At 37.6% G+C, this 24,580-nt stretch overlaps 3 protein-coding genes across 6 annotated transcripts in view; 1 reads left to right on the forward strand and 2 right to left on the reverse strand.

The window, feature by feature from the left end:
• Positions 1–948: 948 nt before the first annotated feature.
• Positions 949–5,757, reverse strand: LOC311287559 (uncharacterized protein; the record flags this gene model as incomplete). 2 transcript variants are annotated; one of them, XM_084404454.1, is made up of 2 exons in its annotated part: positions 949–2,089; positions 2,388–5,757. In XM_084404454.1, one exon carries the CDS (start codon positions 5,755–5,757, stop codon positions 4,753–4,755), a length of 1,005 nt encoding a protein of 334 aa, XP_084260580.1. In that variant the 3' UTR covers positions 949–2,089; positions 2,388–4,752. The 2 variants fall into 2 exon arrangements, with proteins under 2 accessions (XP_084260580.1, XP_084260579.1); XM_084404453.1 differs by having other exon boundaries at positions 949–2,165.
• A 2,195-nt stretch (positions 5,758–7,952) lies between these two features.
• The window catches only part of LOC311287374 (GTPase IMAP family member 8-like), a 39,644-nt gene continuing 23,016 nt past the window's right edge, over positions 7,953–24,580 (forward strand). The window contains exons 1-4 of one of the 3 annotated variants that reach the window (XM_084404183.1): positions 7,975–8,284; positions 8,667–8,735; positions 13,085–13,828; positions 14,353–18,007. In XM_084404183.1, the coding sequence (XP_084260309.1) occupies positions 8,122–8,284; positions 8,667–8,735; positions 13,085–13,828; positions 14,353–15,110 (1,734 nt within the window). In that variant the 5' untranslated portion in view covers positions 7,975–8,121 and the 3' untranslated portion in view covers positions 15,111–18,007. Of the gene's footprint in view, positions 8,285–8,666; positions 8,736–13,084; positions 13,829–14,352; positions 18,008–24,580 lie in introns of those variants that run through there. The other 2 variants (XM_084404185.1, XM_084404184.1) reach the window with 2 other exon arrangements.
• Positions 19,407–24,580, reverse strand: part of LOC311287301 (GTPase IMAP family member 8-like) — a 446,844-nt gene continuing 441,670 nt past the window's right edge. Inside the window, exon 4 of the mRNA XM_084404030.1 lies at positions 19,407–20,339. The gene's annotated coding sequence lies outside the window, so the exon portion shown is untranslated. The remainder of the gene's footprint in view (positions 20,340–24,580) is intronic.

A 24,580-nucleotide genomic window follows, 5' to 3' on the forward strand; every position in this document is an offset into this window, starting at 1 on the left:
AATAATGTAAAACTTATTTTACATTACTTTATCATTAATAAAGTGTGACAGTACAATTATTTAACACATTATAGATGTCAAGAAGAAAGCTGTATTTATAAACTGCTTACTAATGTATATTAATGTAGGGACAATGCTTAACAAATGATGAATTAACTATTTTCTAATGCTTAACTAATTATTCATAGCATTCAGTTATTATAGTGCTACATAATTATTTACTGCACATTTGATATAAATCATTACATTTAAATGTTATTCATGCAATGCACATTAATGTCCCCCTCTTTTCCTTTTTACATGTAAAATTCTCTCTAAAATTGTAATGTAGCAAATGCATTTTCTGTAAAGCCGCTTTGAAACGATGTGTATTGTGAAAAACGCCCTACAAATAAATTTCAATTTAATTTAATTTTTTTTTTTTTTTTTGGTCTCATGCCATGGCGTTTCCCAAAAGCACCGTAAGCATTGGTATCAATGGACTTCCCGATCAACCTGGGCTCACGAAGCTTTTGGGAAATGCAGCCCTGCATATTGACACTGATAACAAGTTTAATGATAAGCAGAAAATGACCTGAGTATTAACAGCAAAACAAACTCTGTCAGAGCTTAGCACAATGCCAAAATACACTTTATGAATACAAAATACACTTCAATCGTGATTGAAATAACTTCCTTCAGTGAACTGATGTGGCTCTTATCACAGAATGAAGCAGAAATTATTTTATAATATTCTATACAGTGATAAAGGCTATTTCGATTAGCATTGCATTAATATACAATGTAGATAACTATTGGGTTTCAACTTACTCGAATAATGTAATGAGACATATAAAAATACAAAATAAACAAAGCGGCTTATGATGTAATTTTTATATAGTTTATTCTCTTGACCATGGTGAAATCATAAAATAATTTCATTAAAATATACTTAAAAAAAAACAAAAAAAAAAACCTGTGTAATGCACACATGGTGCCCATCAATTACCATTAATGAAATAACGGTTAAAGATAGTTTAAACAGAAAAGGTCAATGACTGGCAGAAGTGTCTGCAAAACAAAAACTAAAATTAAGGTAAAATATCATAATTTATGTCATACATTTTTTAACAATGCTTTACAAAAAACAGTTACAAGAGTTTCCTGGATTAATTTTGTGAAACACTCTGTAAAACTCTAATGTATCTCTCACTGCCTCAGCAACAACACAGTTACTGCCTTTAAATAAAGCATCATGCAGCATATCATCAGTGTTTCTTGATCTTCTCCTAGACTGAAACACAGGCTCTACTCTTCAACACATTGGTAACCTCAAACAAAAATGGTGCTACATAGCACTAAAAGCGGTTCATTGGCTTGTAATCATAGGGAAACAAACCACCATAAACCAAGGGCATACACCAGAATATCAAAATCGACTGTTGGCGGTAGATCCTTCTCCTATTTAGCACCAAAACTTTGGAACAGTCTTCCTAACATTGTCCTGGAAGCAGACACACTCTTTCAGTTCAAAGCTAGACTAAAAACACATCTCTTTGACCCAGCATACACACAACACATTATAGACTTCTATAATTCCATATTAGGCTGCATAGATTAGGCCAGCCGGAACTGGGAACACCTCCCATAAATCCTGATGTACTCGTTACATCATAAGAAGAATGGCATCTACGCTAATATTAGAATCTCTGTTTATACCGAAGTTTACCGCAGTCTGCCGGATCCAGATCTGATGAAGGACCAGCGCCTGGACGCGACGACAACGCAGTCCTGAAGTGTCAACCAGTCTCTCTGTTTACTGAAGTGAGGTGGACCCCGGCCGTATCCAGATCAGATGGTGGATCTGGACCTGGACCCAACCATGACGCATCCCTGAAGAGCCAGCCTCATCAGCCCTGTGAAGGCCTCATCAACACGATCAATCTGACTTCTGACCTGTAATGCTGCCTGGATCATAATCATACACTGTTCGCTCGTTGGCCAGAGGAGAACTGAGCGACTGAGCCTGGGTTCTCCCAAAGTTTTTTTCTCCATTCTGTCACTGATGGAGTTTTGGTTCCTTGCCACTGTTGCTTTGGCTTTTGGCTTGCTTAGTTGGGGACATTTAATATTCAACAATATTATAGATCTGCCTTATTTAGCGTGGACGATGATGCAATTTTCTTCTAGAAACAAACTTTGTTGTATTATTTTCATGTTATCAATGTGAAGCTGCTTTGATACGATCTGTATTGTGAACATATTCAGAAGTAAAATGCAACATAAACAGTAGTGCAGCAGTAATATAAATGCAAAACCATCTGTTTTATGGTGCGTATTTCTAACATTTTACCTTATTTTGATTATTCTCAGGTTAGGTAAAGTCAAATCTGAATTTTCATACTCACAATCCATAGGTCAGAAGACTTCTCTGTGGTCTGTTCGGCTAGAAATCAAAGACTTTTGGCAGGCACGATTCTTATGTAAACTAATTAACCTTTAAATAATAAAACTATATTTAATTGAAACTATAAAGTACTAATATATATATATATATAAAAAAGACAAAACAACATCAGAAGTTAATTGTTCACAAGCGTTGTCTGTCAGAGGCTTCAATGGCATCAAACACCGGAGAGGCCGTTCCTACGAATCAGCGTCTCCTTCATCTTCTCCTTTCAGCCTTTTATAGACCATCTGAATTCTTGAGGTCGTCATCTTTGGAAATCCCCTCATAATCCATTAGTCTTTTACAGACAATCAAACATTTCCTAATCCTTAAGGTCATCAGTACTAAAAATTCCCCTCATAATTTATCAGTCTCTTACAGACAATTTATCCAATCTGAAGTCTTGAGGTGTCATGAGTTCTGGGAATTTACAGACCGGTCTATGTAAAGCCTTTCGCCTCTTTGTTCTCCTTCTTCAGACTTTTCTTCTATGCTGCCGCTTGCACCTCGTCCGCAACACAGCTGACGGTAATGCTTGCATTTTTCTTCTTTCTCCAGCAAAGCTCTTTCTAATATGTTTCTTCCTCTCTTTTCTACCAGCATGCTTTTTAATAAATGCAAGGAGGATTTTTCTGAAGAATACCTTTACTTATACTCTTGATAAAGTACATAACACAGTCACAACTGATAACAGATCACTCTAAATTGTAATGTAGACGCTGCATTGAAACAATGTATTGTGAAAAGAGCTATACAAATACATTTGAATTGAATTGAATTGATCTCGTGCCCTTTCTCTTGGTTTGGTCTCATGCCATGGCATTTCCCAAAAGCACCGTAAGCATTGGTGTCAATGGACTTCCCGATCAACCTGGGCTCACGATGCTTTTGGGAAATGCAGCCCTGCATATTGACACTGATAACAAGTTTAATGATAAGCAGAAAATGAGCTGAGTATTAACAGCAAAACAAACTCTGTTAGAGGGGAGTCAAAATAATAAATTAAGCTTTTGAAGTAAACTTAAAGGGTTTATTCACCAGGTGTAAAGCTTTATTTTGGTCTCATCTGACCATCAAACCCAGTCCCACTGAAAGGTCCAGTAATGTCTGGTAAACATGAGATTGCTATTTGATGTCATTAGGGCTGTCACGATATCAGATTGTTTACACAATGTGACCAAAATAATTCACGGTAATGGTATATTGCAATATCAGACAAATATATCTGATATCTGAATATATGCTATCAGACAAATTCATCTTTACTGTTTTTTATTTTGTGTTTTGCTTTCTTTTTTTCAGTTAAAATGCTAACCGTTTTAGCATAGCACAATGCCAAAATACACTTTATGAGAATAACAGCATATTTTACTCCAAAATTGTGTTATAGCGTCAGTCGTGATTGAAATAACTTCCTTCAGTGAACTGATGTGGCTCTTATCACAGAATGAAGCAGAAATTATTTGATAGTATTCTATACAGTGATAAAGGCTATGTCAATTAGCATTGCATTAATACACAATGTAGATAACTATTGGGTTTCAACATACTTGAATAATATAATGAGACATGAAAATACAAAATAAACATAAAGCGGTTCAAATGTTGGCTTATACCTTACCAAGATGCAATTTTTATATAGTTTATTCTCTTGACCATGGTGAACATATTTAAACACGTTTGCAACCCTGTTTTGTTTTTAGGCAGTTGAAGCGTAAAAATGAAAAATAATAAATAAATACAGTAAAATAAACTATTTTTTTTAATCCAGTACAAACGTTTCTCGCGCTCATCTTCAACAACTGTCACAGTTGCAACAAGAACAGTCTTCCATGGTATTTTACGATAGGATGCATTATTGTACATTAAACTACCCAACAGTATATAAAGTAGTTTAACTTTAACAACCTTGAACACATTCAGAAGTAAAATGCAACATAAACAGTAGTGCAGCAGCAATATTAATGCAAAAACATCATATATAAAAACCCTGACAAGGAGGGTTTTTCTGCAGAATACCTTTACATCTATTCTTGATAACTTAAGTACATAACACTTGTACATAACTAAGGTTTTAAATATGACTTGTAGTTTTTCCTCCGGCTGTGATTAAAGCATATTCAAAGGCATTTTTTTGAGTTAATGCTGCGCAGCCAGTTAGGGTTAGAGCAGGGGCGGCGCTAGGGCTGGGCTAAGGGGGCTTAAGCCCCGAATGTTTTTAGTAAAGCCCCGGATATTTTGTTACCTGTCTTTCTCATAGAGCAAAACAATTAATCAGAAATATAAACTAAAAGTAGTTTAAGTATCACTATATCTTCCAGCAATTACTTTGTCACAACTAGCATGAGGAGGATGAGCATGAGGATGAGGGGGAGCATGAGGAGGATGATGAGACGAGGAGGATGATGCAGAGGATGAAGGGGAGAATGAGGAGGAGCATGAGGAGGATGAGCATGAGGATGAGGGGGAGCATGAGGAGGATGATGAGACGAGGAGGATGATGCAGAGGATGATGCGGAGGATGAGGGGGAGCATGAGGAGGAGCATGAGGAGGATGAGCATGAGGATGAGGGGGAGCATGAGGAGGATGATGAGACGAGGAGGATGATGCGGAGGATGAAGGGGAGAATGAGGAGGAGCATGAGGAGGATGAGCATGAGGATGAGGGGGAGCATGAGGAGGATGATGAGACGAGGAGGATGATGCGGAGGATGAGGGGGAGCATGAGGAGGAGCATGAGGAGGATGAGCATGAGGATGAGGGGGAGCATGAGGTGGATGATGAGACGAGGAGGATGATGCGGAGGATGAGGGGGAGCATGAGGAGGAGCATGAGGAGGATGAGCATGAGGATGAGGGGGAGCATGAGGTGGATGATGAGACGAGGAGGATGATGCGGAGGATGAGGGGGAGCATGAGGAGGAGCATGAGGAGCATGAGGATGAGGGGGAGCATGAGGTGGATGATGAGACGAGGAGGATGATGCGGAGGATGAGGGGGAGCATGAGGAGGAGCATGAGGAGGATGAGGATGAGGGGGAGCATGAGGTGGATGATGAGACGAGGAGGATGATGCGGAGGATGAGGGGGAGCATGAGGAGGAGCATGAGGAGGATGAGCATGAGGATGAGGGGGAGCATGAGGAGGAGCATGAGGAGGATGAGCATGAGGATGAGGGGGAGCATGAGGTGGATGATGAGACGAGGAGGATGATGCAGAGGATGATGCGAAGGATGAGGGGGAGCATGTTTTGGAGACGGTCAGTGGGGCTCCCTGGCGTGACCAGCTGTCTGCAGAGGTGTCTGCCCTGGAGGAGGTTCCCATTGACCATGATTATTTGTAACAGGCAAGTCAGAGAACTTTAAAGCTATTATGACCAGAACCAAAAATTAATGTCCATAGAATGGGTTTACATGTTGACATTTTTGATGCTTTGATTTGAGGATGTGAGTTAATTTATTTTATTCTTCCCTCTTTTTGAAATGATCTCAGTGAGATGGCAGCCGTCGATTGAGTCCGCCCTGCAAACCTGTTGGTAGACAACGCAGTGGACAGTGGAAATTATGCAGTCAAACACTCTGGAGAGCATCCCAGATGATGTCCCACCAGCAGAGAGGCCTTACCAGGGTCTCTATTGTGGAGCCCACCCGGGTCCAGCGGCACCACCAGGGTCTCCCTGCTCAGCTGAAATCTTAATTTATGTACTGTTCATTTAAATTATGTTGTCAGATGATATATAAGTTATGTTGTAAATGGTTATTTATTATTTATAAAACGTTATTTATCTATATAATAATTTTTTTATTTTTTCCAAATGTTATTATAAAATGTTGTTTGTTTTCAAATTGCACCTGTCATTAAAAAAATAAGCAATGTCAAAGAACTATTCCTTTTTATTTCATATCCCAACACATCAAGTTATTTAAAAAATAAACAATGCACAGAAATGGAACAAAAATAATGTTTATTATGCATTTTAAATAAACTGTACACACGTTTCTTTTGTCACTTAAAAATAAATTAAAATACCTAATTTAATATAACTTTGATTACAAAAATAAACTGTACAAAACATAAGTTTCCTCTTTTGAATATATGTATACCTCATTTAATTAAGCCTGCAACCTTTAGCCAAAAAAAAAAAAAAAAAAAAAGCGTAATGGCTAATGCTAACGCTGGTACGCAGTGAAGGAGAGCAGAGGCCGTGTTTTATGAATGGATGTCAATGGAGAAGAGGCTTCACTACACTGAATAAACCGCTTTTGTGAGGAAACACCTGATCATTTAAGTAATCGACAGCCTGTTCGCTAATCTTCAACATGTTTTACCATAAACAATACTTGTGTTGGGAACGATATGTAGATTTTACTAAGATAAAAAGGTTATAAAGGAAAGCAGAGTAGGTAATGTCATGACAGGCAGGACTCATTTACGGCATTTGTATTACTATGTACGGTACATAGTATTTAATAGTAATATTGAGTGATATTGTATATTGTCTAAAGAAAGTAAAAAATACAGATGTTTTCTTTCTTTGGCTTTCAGGTTTGACCAGTTATGATAAGACTTGAATTGTAATGACTATTTTAACTGCATGTATGCATATGATATGACACTGATATTATGCACTTTGATGAATAAAGACAAAATGATTAATTTAATTATAAATATTGTGTTATATTGTATGTTATTTAATTCAAATAAAACATGGTGCGTCAACTACTGTGTGCCTAATGATGATGATATAACGCTTTTTAATTATGGTAAACATACATGTAATTTTAATGAATTAAATATGTAGTAAATTACAATTAAGTTTTTAGTGTAATCTTAAATGTAGTTTTGTGCCCTGTAGTGATTTGTTCTTTGCAGCATATAGAGATATTCACGCTTTTTTCCGCAGTAAAGCACATTCCTCAAACAATGCAGTCCTACTGTACCTTAACTAGCGATATAACACCAAATATAGAGCATTTATCCACAAGACCAACACGCTAATAATCCACATGAAACTGATTAACGTAAGCTGTAACTGACTGTAATAATGCTGACGTCACTGCCATTACACAATAGGCTGAGCTGCGTCACAAGTTAGCCGTTACGCTTTCTCCAATGGTAAGAGATACAGACCCTCTCGTCTCCCTCATATAAGACCATCTCGGCTAGTAGGGACTTGTTCCCAGTGCAAGATAACACAAATATCAAATAAATAAAAAAGCCGTTTCAGGATGAATAACTAGCGGGCAAATATCACAGCGATTATTTAAAATTAATCGAGAGAGGCAGATATCGTTATTACGATTAAAATGTTCTTATATATTTAATATTAAGCTGTCATATTAACAAAAAGTCAGGGTCTATCTATCTTTCTATCCAGAGGCTTGGTAAAACCAGTTCTGATTACCAGGGCCCCAAGGGGAGAGAGGGCCTACAATATATTTTATTTTACCTGGATATTTTCATTTCCTATTTAAATTTCATAATGAATGTCAGATGAAATGTAAAGTTAGTGTATTGGCGGAATAACGTGGTTGACTGACTGACTGACTGACTACATTTTGTATACAAAAAAAGTAAACTATCTAAGGTCTCACGGTTCCACCCCTTGCTAATGCGCCGAATGGTTTAGTCCATCTGCACGCACTTTATGTTAGTTAGTTGAGCATCTGGTGGAGCGCAAACTTCTGTTGTAGAAATGTCTTTCTCAAAGACAGCCAAATCAGGCCACCAAAAAAGAAAGGAACGACAGGAGAAGGAAAGAAAGGAAAGGCAGGAGAAGGAAAGAAAACAAAATGAGGAGAAGGAAAGAAAACAAAATGAGGAGAAACAATTGGTAACTGACTTATTTTCAGAGAAAGGTGAGCACAAACTACTACACGAAATCTGTAATGCTAAACTGCTTGAATATCTCCGCGATCGCTAGTGCTAAAAATGAACTGAGACAACCCATTGAAAGAGCAGAACATACACTTTCAGATGATCATTTGGTTATACATGTAATCTGAGGTAAAGGCTAAATAAATAAACTGTACACTACAATGCTGTTGTTTACATACAACACATCATTATTATAGCCTAATTTGAAACATGTTTAATTTTAAATTAATAGGCTATAATATCTAACATTAGCAATAATAAGCTAATCTGTGTCATAGGTTCTTCGGTAGCTAACATTATATTTATGTCAGATTTAGTAGAAGCAGATCTTAACATTGTGCAACACATGGTCCTCGGTTTCAGAAACTGTCACATCAGGGAGTGGAGGAATAGCAACAGACCCTTCATCCTCCTCTTTGGATTTGAGACAAGGTGAGCCAATATAGTTCAAAATTAAAGCAAACCATGTTTAGCCATTTTGACTGAAATGTGTTAAGTAACTTTATTATATTAGGTTTTAATCAGGATAAGAGGTGACTGTCAAATGCATCTATCATTTCAGTTGGATCGTTTTAATAAAATACTTGGCATTAACCTGGTTTTAAACTTTGAAACGCTCCAAATGGATCAGTGCGTACAAGGATAAATGTGTTTGAGACTGTTCGCGTGGCGCGTGACTGTCATGAATGACCGGATGAGTTTCGTTTCCTGCTCGTTATTTTTACTTTCGGTTTCCGTGTCCGTGTCGCAGAACGACAACATGGCGAAGAGTGCTGGGAAGGTTTGATTAACAACAAAATATGTGCATATGTAAAATATTAACATGTTAAACGTGTCTAGTATGATATATCAGAATCAAACCTCTTCCTGCTTAAGCAATGATTTATTTGTGAATTATGCATTTCAAGGAGCGTTTAGAACGGAGAGTCCCACAGACTGATACACACGCAGGTTTCATTACAGTTAAAATGTACTGACTTTTTTGCATAAATTGGAAGCAAACATAATGCATTGGCACTGAGTGTTTTTGTAATATCGCTGCCACTTAAAAAAAAATTAATAAAAAAAAAATAAATAAATTAAAATCATTGTTTGCCTCAAAAAAGGGAACAGAAATATATTAGGCCTTGTATTAAATAGATGAAATTTTCAGTAACGTCTAATGTGTTCATTATGATTCTGCCAATCAAGTTGCTCTTTTCCTCTTAAATATTAATTTAAAATAAGATCAAAACCATGCACTAAATAACATTAATAAATAAACACAAACACAAATAGGCACATATGAATAATAGAAGATCAAGAGTTCTGCAGCTGTAAACAGATTTGGGGATATTTGTGTTATTTTCTGTCATGTTCTATTTTAATTCATCTGTGAAAAAGCTTGTTTTCAGATGTGCATAATGTTCACCAGATACTCTAACAGTGTGTGTGTGTGTGTGTGTGTGTGTGTGTGTGTGTGTGTGTGGTAGGCAGAAGTAGTAGTCCAGATTTTCATCTCCTCAACAGTAAGTCCATTAGGACTAAATGATTTGACTCTTTACTGTGAAACATTTATCATTTAGTTTACTGATGTTTTAGGATATTAAATGAGCATTTCAGTGTTGGTCAGTGTTTGATTTTTCTCTTCTCCTGTGAGGAATCTTTAAAAAAAAAAATAGGAATCTTTGCCTTGTATGTTAGTATGTGAAATATGAGGACATAAATAAATGATAATGCTAATGCAGAAGTAAAATGCAGAAAAAGTTCCATTGTTTCGATGCCCTAACTGATAATTGATTATAGTAAGTATTTAATGCTGTACAGTATGCAGGCTGAGTTCTAATATTTATCATAAATTACATTTTCTTAAGCAAAAACATTTTAAGCTTCAGCACAACAGAGAACAACATGAAAACAAACATGATCACTTAAAACAAGTAATAAAAACTCAGTGAGTGTTTTAGCGCAATTTTCTCACGTCATGGGATCACAACACTAAGAGATAGTAAATGAAAGAGAAAATAAGTTGCTCGAGAATATAACTTTCTCTTGAAATTCAAATGAACTTTCTGAAATCAAATCAGCAATGGATAATATAAAAGGCACAATCACTTGACTAGTTGAACATCATTTTTTTTATTAGCTCATTATTTTTTACATCGTGTTCACTCAATATCCTCGATTTTCTCTGTATCAGCTTCCTTTTCTGCTTTGTCCTCTTCAGATTCTTCCTTCTTTTCTGCTTGACTATTGGCTTGTGACTTTGTAAACTCTTCTTCTGCTTTCGAGATATTTGCCAAAACATCCTCTGAAAGCCACGAGTCATCGTAGAAATCAGATACGCCTGATGAGGAAGCCGTTGGTGTGGATGTCGCCATCTTTTGTCGCTTTGCTGAACGTTCTTCCATTTATTTTGCAACAACCTCTTGTCGTTTTCTCATATATTCTTGCTCCTTCTCCAAATCTTGATCGATACCTTCATTGATTTCTTGCCGTAATTCAGTGGAATTAATTGTGCTCATGACTCTTGTGAATACCTTCCTTACGTATTTCTGTGGAACAATAGTTTTATAGGTGAAAAGGCAATATTTTTCTTATTTCCCTTCATATAAAGTTTTAATTCATTTTTGAAGCATAAAGGAAAGATTTTTGATCAATTCTTTTTTTCTAATATTATTGTAAATTTTAGAAGCTATCGATTGCAATTTGTTTCAACTCGATAGCTATTATGGTTGCCGAGAAATTTGCAAAAAAATGATTTTTTTCTGGAATTTCCAGGAAATCCAAAATCTTTTCCTGGATTTTTTTTTTTGTGCGTTCCCGAGATTAGACCTTCCTTAACATAATGCCGAAAACCCGAAGTCTCTAGGTGGTCTGGTTGAGGAGTAGATAGAAGTGCAAGATTGGTGCGCAAAGACAGAACAGAAATCATGAGTTAACAATCGCAATTTTGTCCGGTGGAAAATTGCGCTAAAAACCGTAAATAGAGATTAGAGAGAGACAAACAGAATGTGCATCAGTCACATTCATGTAAAGGAGAAAATGGATGAACTTATTATTAGTGATGAATAGTGTGAAAAAGGCCCTCAATAAGTTATACTATAACTATATAGTTCATTTGAAAGCATTACTTATTATGTCCAGTAGATGGATGTCCTGCTAAAGTTCACTGCAAGTTCTGCATCAGCCACACTCATATCCTCTTATACATCTGCCATCCACTGAACCCATGACTGCAGACTTCTGTAAGCCATATCGTGCTGAGGCTGCTGACTGTAAACACTTTTCAACCTGATCCTGTCAGATCAACATCTTGTAGCAAATATAGTATATTACATCCAGGCTGAGTTATAACTTAGATCCCTTCCAAACACACATCTTCAACTCAGCTGAAAAAGACCAGAATGTGTATGTGTGAATTCTATCTGGCAACTACTTATCTCATATCATACTCATATTCATATTCACATTACATTTTACCCCTGCTGTTCATTAACCTGTTTATTTAAGGTAATTAAAATTTTCACTGGAACAATGAAGGACTAGCAGAAGACACATTACAGCACCTCTGTATAAGGACATGTAAGGGACACATATACTTGAAATTATATTATTACACTAGTTCAGTGTTTCCCAGCTGTTCCTGAAAGGAATGAAATACTGTATGTCTCCATTTTTTGGAAAGATTTGTTATTAAATGTAATATTATTTTTATTTATTAGTAGGCAGAAACTCAAATTTACTTGAAAATGTTTGTGTATTTTCTTCTTAGGCCTACACCATGTTAATTTCGCCAAAACACAAAGTAAATGCATAACATACCCACTGTGTAGATGCAATAACATTAAATAAGCTTAAAATTAGTATGCATTTCTCAAGAAAAATAATAAATAATAAAATTAAGTGTGCTTGACGATCACAAACAGGAACAAGGAACTAACTGAACTTATCTTCCTTCAAAGGGTTACTAAACCCTAAAACCTAAAAAAAAAATGTTAGTTAATGATCTGTAAGACTGGGGCTTTATTAATGCTGCACATTTTTTGACATTTGGGTATAAAGTGTTTTAATTCTACAATATATGGTGTAAAAACGTTTGAGTGCTGCCCTCTTCGGGTTGAACGGTGGCTACTGCAGTTGAATTTTGGAAGTTGTGGTGCCCTGTGACGTAAGCAGACACTAGCTCACCACGCCCTTGCCTACAGAGAGACGTGGGTCTCAGGTGCAACCTGAGAAATAAGAAGAAAAACTACAACTTTCTTCAGAAATAGCCTTAGATGAAATACAATGAAGATAAAAGAAGACATACATCTCTGAAGATCTCAGCAGAGGAGGATTACACAACTCCACAAACAGCATTACCAGCTTCACTTATTACTAACCAGACTGACTTTATTTCTGTCAGACGTCTACAGAAGTTTTTATTGAGAATTAACAGAGGTTTAGATGTTGATGTTTAGTTGAAAATGTTTAGTTTGTTTAGTCAGTGTTTGCTTTAGTTGGGCTCTTGATCATTGACTTTAAGTTTAAGTCTTTTTCAGAAATTGCAGTTGTTTTCAGAATACATTTCTGCATTGATAAAGCAGATCAACATGGCTGTTTTAACGCTCAAATGACTGTTAAATTTGCAGATCAACATTTATGAGCTAAAATGAGCAGATAGACTAAAGCATTGTAATTAAATATAAAATGACTGTATGGTTTTGTCAATATGATTAAAGGTAATTTTATAATTAGATGAAAGCAAACTTATTCTTAAACTTAATCTTAATTCTTTCAAAAAACGTTCTCTTTCACAGAGCCTGATGAACAACATGATGTAATGGATCTGAGGATTGTGCTGCTGGGAGTCTCTGGCGCTGGAAAGAGTCCAACAGCAAATGCAATACTGGGTCGAGAGGCATTTAAAGAAAGCAGAACCAGAGAGAGTGAGATACAGAGAGGAAGAGTAGAAGACAGAAACATCTCCATCATCGACACTCCAGGATTCTTCAACCCTCAACTGACTGATGAAGAGCTGCAGAAGCAGATGATGAAGAGCCTGGATCTCTCCGCTCCTGTTCCTCACGTGTTCCTGCTCATCATCAACCTGGAGACTTGCAGAGAGGAGCAGAGGAACGTTGTGGAGGAAATCCTGGAGAACTTTGGGGCTCAAGCTATGAGGTTCACTATGGTGATGTTTATTGGAAGAGACAAAATATCCAGAAAAGAATGGATTCAATTCATTGAGAGTGAGAATATTAAAGAGCTGCTGAACTACTTTGAGGGAAGATATCACGTGATAAACAGCAAAAGTGAATGTGATCCCTACCAGATCAAAATGCTCTTAAAGAGTATTGATGAAATGGTGAAGAACAATGGAGGACAGAACTACAGGCATGAGATCTATCTGAAGAAGGAGGAGATGAAACAAGAAGTGAAACTGAATCTGAGAGAGAAGGATTCTGCAGACCAGGGAGATCTCAGGAAACAGGTGAAGAGCCAGGAAGAGATGGAAGGGCTGATACAGAAGATTGCTAGAGAAAGTTTGCATTTAAAATTGGGTACATATTTAGCCATTTGTGGTTTTATTTATTTTAATTCTGAGAGATTTTCACGTAAAAAGGTAAATTATTTGTAAGTGATAATCTATGGCTCGTTGTGCATTGATTGGAGGCAAACAAAAAACACGATATGGAGGCAAAGAACCACCAACACCTGGCCATGAATTATCCTAAAGGGGTGCTTGATTATGATTTCACTTTTTTAACTTTAGTTAGTGTGTAATGGTGTGTAAAGCACTCCTCTAATGGTGTACCATTACTATGACTTTTCTAGAAATCACACTTTTAAAATTAGCTGACCTCATACAACATATCCAGGTTTTTCAAAACAATTGAAACCCTGGTTATTCGATGGGAAAATTGTTGAGGGGGTAAATTAAAATAATGCTAATTAACTTATTTTATATACTTATTCTGTCTTATTAGTCATTTTATGTAATTTCGAGGCCCACTGGGTAAAGGGCCCCTATTGAGCATCATTTTTAAAGTGTAAATAACATTTTAAATTCCTCTCTCTTTAACAGATTGGAGGATTGTGCTGTTGGGTAAAACTGGATCAGGAAAGAGTTCAACAGGAAACACCATCATCGGCGACTTTGTGTTTAATCAAGGTTGTTCTGCTAAGTCTATGACTAGACACTGTCAAGGATGTGTGACTGCAGTGGAGGAGGATAAAATCATCTCAGTGATCGACACTCCAGGACTTTATGATACGTCAATGAGTGAAGAAGAACTGAAGAAAGAGATTGTGAAGTGCATCTACATGTCTGCTCCTGGTCCTCATGCGTTTCTGCTGGTCATCAGACTGGATGTGAGATTCACAGAAGAAGAGAAGAAAACAGTGAAATGGATTCAGAATAACTTTGGAGAAAAAGCTTCTCATCACACCATCATTCTGTTCACTCACACTGATCATCTGAAGGGGCTTTCATTAGATGAATATATCAGTGAAAGTAATGATCTCAAGGCTCTTGTTGATGAGTGCGGTGGCAGATTTCACTCATTCAACAACAACGACATGAGTAATCGCTCTCAGGTCACAGAACTGCTGAAGAAGATTGATGAAATGGTGAGGATCAACGGAGGACAGCACTACACTAATTACATATTTAAAGAGGCCCAAAGAAGGATTGAACAAGAGGCTTTTAAACAAAAACTGATGGACTACGGGCAAACAGCACTAACAGTGATAGGAGGAGGCGTAGTAGGAGTAGGAGCGGTAGTAGGAGGAGGGTTAGGAGCAGCAGCAATCGCAGCAATAGCAATAGCAAAAGGAAAATAAGGGCCATACCCTTATGAAAAGAAAATATAGTGAAGTTCACAATGTAATTTCTGGAGGAGTGAACCCATCTAATCTTTCTTATAAGCAGCCGCTCACCTTGCTCTGGCATCAGCTGTTTTGGCATCCCTCCACCTCCCCAACTCCATCAATATAATTTAGGCATCTTACTACTATACTCATCCTCCTAGCATTAGTAGTCCCACTGGGGGGTGTATCCAAGCTCGAGTTGAAGCCACTTCCTCAAACCCCTGCACTGCGGACAGCAAGCCAAATACGATTAACCTTATTAGCTTAAAGATTATATGGCCAAAGGAACTCGTGAATTTCCCAATATATGAATGATCAATATATTAAATGATATTGAACAGTGGTAGGGAACTATTTGAATTTCAAAAGATATTATGAACCTACAAATACACTTCCAGATACATATACACGCACACACTTACACAGAGGCCTGAATCACAGGAAACAATGTCGACACCAGAAGCCTCCTTGACTGAGGCAATAGAAGGTTGATGTCACATGATTTAGTTCCTCTGGAAAAAACCCAAGAAACTGCATAGGAACAATGTAACCCAGTTCCGTATAAATATGACTGCTTTTTGACTGTTAGCTGTTGCATTTTTGATTTTGATGTCGTGTGCATCCCTGGGGAGAAATCAGCTCTCTTCCAGTTCAGTTTATTAACTGAAACTCTTTTTGCTCAAACTGCTCTGCTGTATTATCTTAACTTGAATAGCTCGGATGAGGACAAGTTATTTTTATATCTATTGCTTGAACTGCCTGCAAGGTAAATAGCCTGTGTAATTCTCCAATACAGGACTGCCCTGTTGAGATTGGATAAGCTGAAGTATTATAACCTGTAACCTTTTGATATTTTGCTATAAATATTAATTGCTACAAATATTAATTATTTTAATTGGTCCTCACTGCAGAACATGAAATCCAGGGGAAGGAGTTGAATCCAGATCCAACTCCTCCCACCTTACATATACCTAAACCCACCCCTAAACCTACCAATCTCCACCCCTTAAATCTGGATCCAACTCCGCCCCCTGGATCTCGTGTACTGCAATGAGGTGCTACTGAGTATTTTTATCTTTTGTTCAAATAAATTTTTATTTTATAAAGACAAATACTGTTCAGTTTTACTTCAACTTACAAAGACAGTTCTATAAGTAATAGAAAGAGCATTGGCATATTACTTAACAATTAGTTAATAGTCGTGTGCCTCAACAAGTAAAGTCATAACATAATGATACATTTGCAAATAATTAGTTAATGATTAATTAAAGAAGTTGAAGTACATTGCTTTAACCAACTGTGGTAATTAATTCATTAATTTACACTTTTAGTTAATAAAATAAGTTATTAAGGAATTAATACATTATGACACATTTAATTAATAACTTCATATATTACTTAATCTATTAATCATTTAGAATCTTTATTAGTTGCTGATGCAGTAATTATTAACTAATGGTTTTGCATCCTCCTTTGCATGGTTTGCAGCTCCAACACTGCTGTTTTGCTTTAATTTTGTTTTTTTCATTTAGTTTATTATTCAATAATGTTTATTTTACATTAGTTAATTTGTTTGGCACAAAAAAAAAAAAATACTAAAGGGGTGGTTGATTATGATTTCACTTTTCTAACTTTAGTTAGTGTGTATTGTTGCTGTTTGAGCACAAACAACATCTGCAAAGTTACAGCACTCAAAGTTCAAAGCAAAGGGAGATATTTTCTTTTACAGAAATCCCTTTTTAAGGACTACAACAAACGACTGATAGATACTACACAAGCTTCCTCCCGGGTTAGTGACATCACAAACCCTAAAATTTACATGCACCAAAGGGGGTGAGTCCATGAGAAGAGGAAGAGTTGTTGTAGTCGAGCACATTTGTGAGTCTGCTCATGCTATCCGTATTTTCAAATGTATTGCAATACAGTGCGTAACACAAATGCAATAGCATGTCACTCTGTAGGCATCTTACAATAGTTCCCATACGAGCGATTTATAGATTATCGTGACAGAATATGCTAATCAATGACTTGAAGATAGTTGACTCCACATCAGCAACATAAATTCATCAACTAACCATTCAGAAACGTCCTGTTGCTTTCTACATGTCGTCTTCTTCTTGAGTCCCTCCTTCATTGTCCGACTGCGGTTTGATTATAAAAGGAACATTTTGAAAATTTCTGACTGTATTTTAGTGCATGTCGGCAAGCTGCAAGCTGCTAACACACACACACACACACACACACACACACACAAGTTCTTGTAGCTCTGCCCTCTGTGCCGGGAGCAGCAGCTCATTTGCATTTACAGGGACACACAAAATGATGCATTTTTGCTCACTCTCAAAAATGGATAATTGTAACATGCTGTGGGGTATTTTGAGCTAAAACTTCAGATACACACTCTGGGGACATCAGATATTTATTTGACATCTTGTTAAAAGGGGCGTTATACCACCCCTTTAAAGGGTTATTTCACCCAAAAATGAAAATTCTGTCAGTAATTACTCACCCTCATGTTGTTCCAATTAACCCTTTAAGACTTTCGTTCATCTTCGGAACACAAATTATATTATTAAAATTATAAAAATATATATTTTTGATGAAATCTGAGAGCTGGATCACTCCTCCATAGGCTTCTATGGGATCGAAACTTGCCGGCCCAGAAAAGTTAGTAAAGACATTGACAAAATAGTCCAAGTGACTACAGTGGCTCAACCAAAGCTTATCAAGTGACGAGAATACTTGTTGTGCACAAAAAACAACATAAATAACAATTTTATTCAACTATTCATTGTTTTTGTGCACAAAAAGTATTCTCATATTTATTTTTTAATTATAAAAAATAATTAAAATCTTAGAATAAAAGGTATACATGTATATACAATACAGAGATTTCATATTTTGTGTATCATTTTTATCGTTTTGTTTCAAATTATGGTTCATGCTGTTTATGCTGCTGAATTACAATATATTTTGGAGTATTTTCCTTACATGATTCTGTGATTTATTTACTACCAGTATTGATTCTGTTCGCCACTAACATTGAAACTGGTCCATTACACCAACCTATGTTGAGGGCACTTGTTACACAGTCGTTAGTCAACCACTGAATATTTTCTTTCAGCTTCCATGGTCTCTTATCAGCTATAGAGTGTTATTGTTTTGACAGGCTTCTCTAGCAACACAAATTTCTTAATTATATTTTTATAATAATAACGAATAGTTTTATAAGTTAAACAAGGTATATTTGTTAAATGAAAATTATGAAGAGAATTGAATGACATTTAAACATGCCTCTAATGAACAGATTTAAATAACTGAGACTGGAACAGGTACAGATATTGGCTCTTGCAGACCACTAGAAGTTTTTTTTTTTTTTTTTAAGAAATCTATTTCTATTCATGAAGTATATGCTGTATAATGCACATATATAATCTGATTTGATTTAAATAGTAAAGTGAAGATTTTCTGTTCTTAGATTATTTACTTGTATTTTATAACAGATTTTGTTTACTTTTCTTCTGGAAGTATTTCTGATTTATTGTTTTTTGTTCATTTGTCAGTTATTGTGTTTCTATGCTGCTGTAACATCTAAATCCTTTTACAACATTCACATAACCTATGACAATCATACACTGTCCTTACCTGCAGGTTAAAGATGCTAGAAGTTGTTTGAGGGTCCTCTGCGGTGTCCAATCCAGTTCAGTCCTGGGTCTGTTTCACTGGGCGTTTGCTTAGTATTCATATCTAAACTACAACAAAGTAAAGATACTTCTAGGGAAAAAAATCACTCTGAGACTTGTTTTAAAAGTTTTTCAAATCACCAAAAAATGGTTTCGTTTTACTTTAAAAAGTTTCAGAATAATACAAAGACAATAAACTCAAAAAAGACAATACATTCATTTAATGCTGAAGAATCTTCACTTAAGAAAGAATCTGATGGTAAGTTTGAGCTGTTGCTTTGTCATTTACAGGGTAAATTTCAAGTAGATTCATACTACAGCCCTGGAAATGCACTTTGACCTTTAACTTTTTCTCCAACAGGACGAGAGTGTGCTGGTGAAACAGCAGACATCAGTGTGACTGTCGCTCTGGAGAAGTGGTAACTTATGCTTTAATTGAATATATGTGATGTTTTCACTCATTTCTGTTTCTCCAAAGGCTCTAGTGTAGCACAGGAGAAATTAATTTACATTCAGGGCTTCTTACAGGAGTGGCTTGTTTATTATAAATATACAGTTATTAAAGTTACTTATTCGGGGAACATCAAATGGTTTGTCATAATGTGGACGTTTTTAAAGGTATTAAAACTCATTAAACAGCAAAATCCCCAGTGTTGAAGTTAATGAGATAATTAAATGATTAATTGAGTGATGATTAAGCGTTATTGAAGACACCTGATGTTAACAAGCAGAATCACTGAAGGAGAACATCACAAATTTAATGTCACCATTATGGAGATCAGTGTTTGCTTTAGTTGGGTTCTTGACCCTTACTTTTTTAACTTTAGATGTAGTTTGGCCGCTGTAATTTAGTTATAACAGCCAGATGAACAAAGAGAAAAAGTGATCTGATGGTGTTGTAACAATCATTTTTGACCTGAAACACTGAACTCATTTAGAGACTAATCTCTGAGTTAGGTTTACTTTATTGATTATAACAGCACTGTTCTTGAATAACATAATATATATATATATATATATATATATTAGCATTTTCACTGTAATCCAATGGATTTCTTAAAGTTGTTCAGAAACCAAATGTTTTTTTTTTTGTTTTTTTCATGTAGACACACAGACATCAAGAATCAAGAATAAATGCCGGTGCTGCCAATGCTGAATAATCTTCGCTTAAGAAACAATGCAGCAACCCTTACAAGGTGAAATAACTGGCCTGGAACTTTCCACCATTAAAGCTATTATGCAATAAACACATATACATATCTCATATGTTGCCACCTACGCTAGAAAGCTTAAAGGTATAGCGGAGGATTTTTTACTTCCGGGTGGAATACCTATACTATTGGTCCTCCTAATTGTCAATCATTCTGGTGAATCAATCAAACTTTTCAAAAAGTGGAGAGGGCGGGTCTTATCTAGAATTCGGAAAGATCCTCTGCTATACCCTTAATATATATAATATAACGCAGGACCAGCGTTCAGCATAAGAGGCACCCCAACGAACGCGCATGCAAGTGTTTTTCTGGACTACTCAGTTTTCCTGTCATTTAAGTGTTGTGTTTTAGTCAAGGTAAGGCCATTTTCGATTCTCTGCTTATTTTCAATTTTTAAACTTCACATAATTCTCTATTTGAGTAGACGCGCTGACTACATTAAACAAAAGCCGCGAGTGAAAATTAATATTGCAGTCTAATTTGCACTTAAGCCTTATTTGCTCTCAGCAGTTTCGATTCGGCACATTGTCACGTTATTTGACTTAATTGCCCGAGCGAAACAGCATCTGTAGGAACAGTTATAAATAGAGAAACTTAAGGTCATTCGTCAGGACCAGCGTTCAGCATAAGAGGCACCCCAACGAACGCGCATGCAAGTGTTTTTCTGGACTACTCAGTTTTCCTGTCATTTAAGTGTTGTGTTTTAGTCAAGGTAAGGCCATTTTCGATTCTCTGCTTATTTTCAATTTTTAAACTTCACATAATTCTGTATTTGAGTAGACGCGCTGACTACATTAAACAAAAGCCGCGAGTGAAAATTAATATTGCAGTCTAATTTGCACTTAAGCCTTATTTGCTCTCAGCAGTTTCGATTCGGCACATTGTCACGTTATTTGACTTAATTGCCCGAGCGAAACAGCATCTGTAGGAACAGTTATAAATAGAGAAACTTAAGGTCATTCGTCAGGACCAGCGTTCAGCATAAGAGGCACCCCAACGAACGCGCATGCAAGTGTTTTTCTGGACTACTCAGTTTTCCTGTCATTTAAGTGTTGTGTTTTAGTCAAGGTAAGGCCATTTTCGATTCTCTGCTTATTTTCAATTTTTAAACTTCACATAATTCTGTATTTGAGTAGACGCGCTGACTACATTAAACAAAAGCCGCGAGTGAAAATTAATATTGCAGTCTAATTTGCACTTAAGCCTTATTTGCTCTCAGCAGTTTCGATCCGGCACATTGTCACGTTATTTGACTTAATTGCCCGAGCGAAACAGCATCTGTAGGAACAGTTATAAATAGAGAAACTTAAGGTCATTCGTCAGGACCAGCGTTCAGCATAAGAGGCACCCCAACGAACGCGCATGCAAGTGTTTTTCTGGACTACTCAGTTTTCCTGTCATTTAAGTGTTGTGTTTTAGTCAAGGTAAGGCCATTTTCGATTCTCTGCTTATTTTCAATTTTTAAACTTCACATAATTCTGTATTTGAGTAGACGCGCTGACTACATTAAACAAAAGCCGCGAGTGAAAATTAATATTGCAGTCTAATTTGCACTTAAGCCTTATTTGCTCTCAGCAGTTTCGATTCGGCACATTGTCACGTTATTTGACTTAATTGCCCGAGCGAAACAGCATCTGTAGGAACAGTTATAAATAGAGAAACTTAAGGTCATTCGTCAGGACCAGCGTTCAGCATAAGAGGCACCCCAACGAACGCGCATGCAAGTGTTTTTCTGGACTACTCAGTTTTCCTGTCATTTAAGTGTTGTGTTTTAGTCAAGGTAAGGCCATTTTCGATTCTCTGCTTATTTTCAATTTTTAAACTTCACATAATTCTGTATTTGAGTAGACGCGCTGACTACATTAAACAAAAGCCGCGAGTGAAAATTAATATTGCAGTCTAATTTGCACTTAAGCCTTATTTGCTCTCAGCAGTTTCGATTCGGCACATTGTCACGTTATTTGACTTAATTGCCCGAGCGAAACAGCATCTGTAGGAACAGTTATAAATAGAGAAACTTAAGGTCATTCGTCAGGACCAGCGTTCAGCATAAGAGGCACCCCAACGAACGCGCATGCAAGTGTTTTTCTGGACTACTCAGTTTTCCTGTCATTTAAGTGTTGTGTTTTAGTCAAGGTAAGGCCATTTTCGATTCTCTGCTTATTTTCAATTTTTAAACTTCACATAATTCTGTATTTGAGTAGACGCGCTGACTACATTAAACAAAAGCCGCGAGTGAAAATTAATATTGCAGTCTAATTTGCACTTAAGCCTTATTTGCTCTCAGCAGTTTCGATTCGGCACATTGTCACGTTATTTGACTTAATTGCCCGAGCGAAACAGCTGTACTCACTCAAGCGGTGAAGCATTATCTGTATAACTATGTAATTTGCGCGCTGTCGCGGAAGCGTCAGCGGAAGCGTTCAGCTCTCGTGCTCAGCCTCCTCGTGTGAAGACCGACTCGGGTAAAGACCAGCGACTCTACCTGCGCGACTCCACCGAGCAAGGACACTAGAAAGGCACTTACGTATCTCCTTTTCCCCTCTCCTTCCCTCTCTTATCTTATTGTTGACATTAATCAACATGTGCTTTCAACACATTACTGTGATCTCTCGCCAACGCCCCTTCATCGCGCGCAAAAGACAACGCAAAACTGCCAATCTGCGTCCAATTCTCTCATCCTCACACACTCCACTCTCTCTTTCCGTGGGTCTATGGAATTGTCAGTCAGCAGTCAATAAAGCTGACTTCATTCCAGCCTTCGCATCTCATTCTACTCTTAGTATCTTGGGCTTGACTGAGACCTGGATTCGTCCAGAAAACTCAGCAACCCCTGCTGCTCTCTCTAGCAATTTCTCCTTCTCTCACTCCCCTCGCCAGTCTGGGAGAGGTGGGGGAACAGGGCTCCTCGTTTCTAACAATTTCAAATACTCCGCACTCTCTTCTCTATGCAACAACAACTCATTTGAATATCATGCTATTACACTTACAACTCCCACTAAGATCCATATTGTAGTCATTTATCGTCCCCCTGGTCAGCTGGGAAACTTTGTAGATGAGCTGGATGTGCTGCTGTCCACTTTCCCTGAGGACGGCACCCCACTTCTAGTCTTTGGTGACTTCAACATCCATCTCGAAAAGCCGCATGCAACAGACTTCACCTCTCTCCTAGCCTCTTTCGATCTCAAACGACTCATCACCACAGGTACTCACAAATCAGGCAACCAACTGGACCTGGTTTACACACGCAATTGCATCACAGACAACATCCTGGTGAGACCTCTCCATGTTTCAGATCATTTCCTCATTACTTTCAGTCTACATCTCTCTACCCCTTCACCACCAACACCCCCACCAGTCACTTTCAGGCGAAACCTGCGCTCACTTTCTCCCTCCCATCTTTCCTCTGCCGTGTCATCTTCTCTTCCCCCACCCTCACAATTCTCATCTCTGGATGTGAACACAGCAACGGACACCTTATGCTCCACTCTAACCTCTTCTCTAGACATTATCTGCCCTCTCTCCTCCAGGCCAGCACGTGCTACTCCCCCTAACCCCTGGTTATCTGAGGTTCTTCGGGAACACCGGACTGAACTTAGGGCAGCGGAGAGGAAATGGCACAAATCAAAAGACGCATCTGACCTGAGTATGTATCAATCTCTCCTCTCTTCCTTTTCTGTGGATGTTCATGCTGCAAAATCTTCATACTTCCACAACAAGATCAACAGCTCCTCCAACACACGTTCACTCTTCAAGACATTCAACTCTCTCCTCTGCCCACCTCCACCACCACCCTCCTCCTCCTTAACTGCTGACGATTTTGCGAACTTCTTCACCAACAAAACAACATCTATCAGCAGTCAGTTTTCAGCTCCACACACACAGGAACCCACACTGACTGCTTCCACAGCCAATATCCCACTGTTCTCCTTCTCCTCGCTAACCGAGGAAGAAGTATCTACACTTCTCCTCTCCAGTCATCCTACCACCTGCCCTCTAGACCCCATCCCCTCACACCTTCTACAAGCCATCTCTCCGACACTTCTACCATCACTCACACACATAATCAACTCATCCCTCCATACTGGCACCTTCCCTACAGCATTCAAGCAGGCTCGGGTCACTCCACTGCTTAAAAAACCAACACTAAACACATCATCTGTAGAGAATTACAGACCTATCTCCCTCCTACCATTCATTGCGAAGACACTTGAAAGAGCTGTTTTCAACCAAATAACATCCTTTTTGTCTCTAAACAACCAGCTGGATGTCAACCAATCTGGCTTCAAGAAAGGGCATTCAACAGAAACTGCATTACTGTCAGTCACAGAAGCCCTACGGATCGCTAAAGCTGCTTCCAAGTCCTCAGTCCTCATTCTCCTGGATCTGTCTGCAGCCTTCGACACTGTGAATCATCAGATCCTTATGTCCAGCCTCTCATCACTGGGCATCACAGGAACTTCACTCCACTGGTTTGAGTCCTATCTCACAGGTAGGTCCTTCAAGGTCGCATGGAGAGGTGAGGTATCCAGAGCACATCAACTGACCA

This window comes from Rutilus rutilus (genome assembly GCF_951802725.1).
Source record: "Rutilus rutilus genome assembly, chromosome: 1".
Classification (NCBI taxonomy): Eukaryota; Metazoa; Chordata; class Actinopteri; order Cypriniformes; family Leuciscidae; genus Rutilus; species Rutilus rutilus.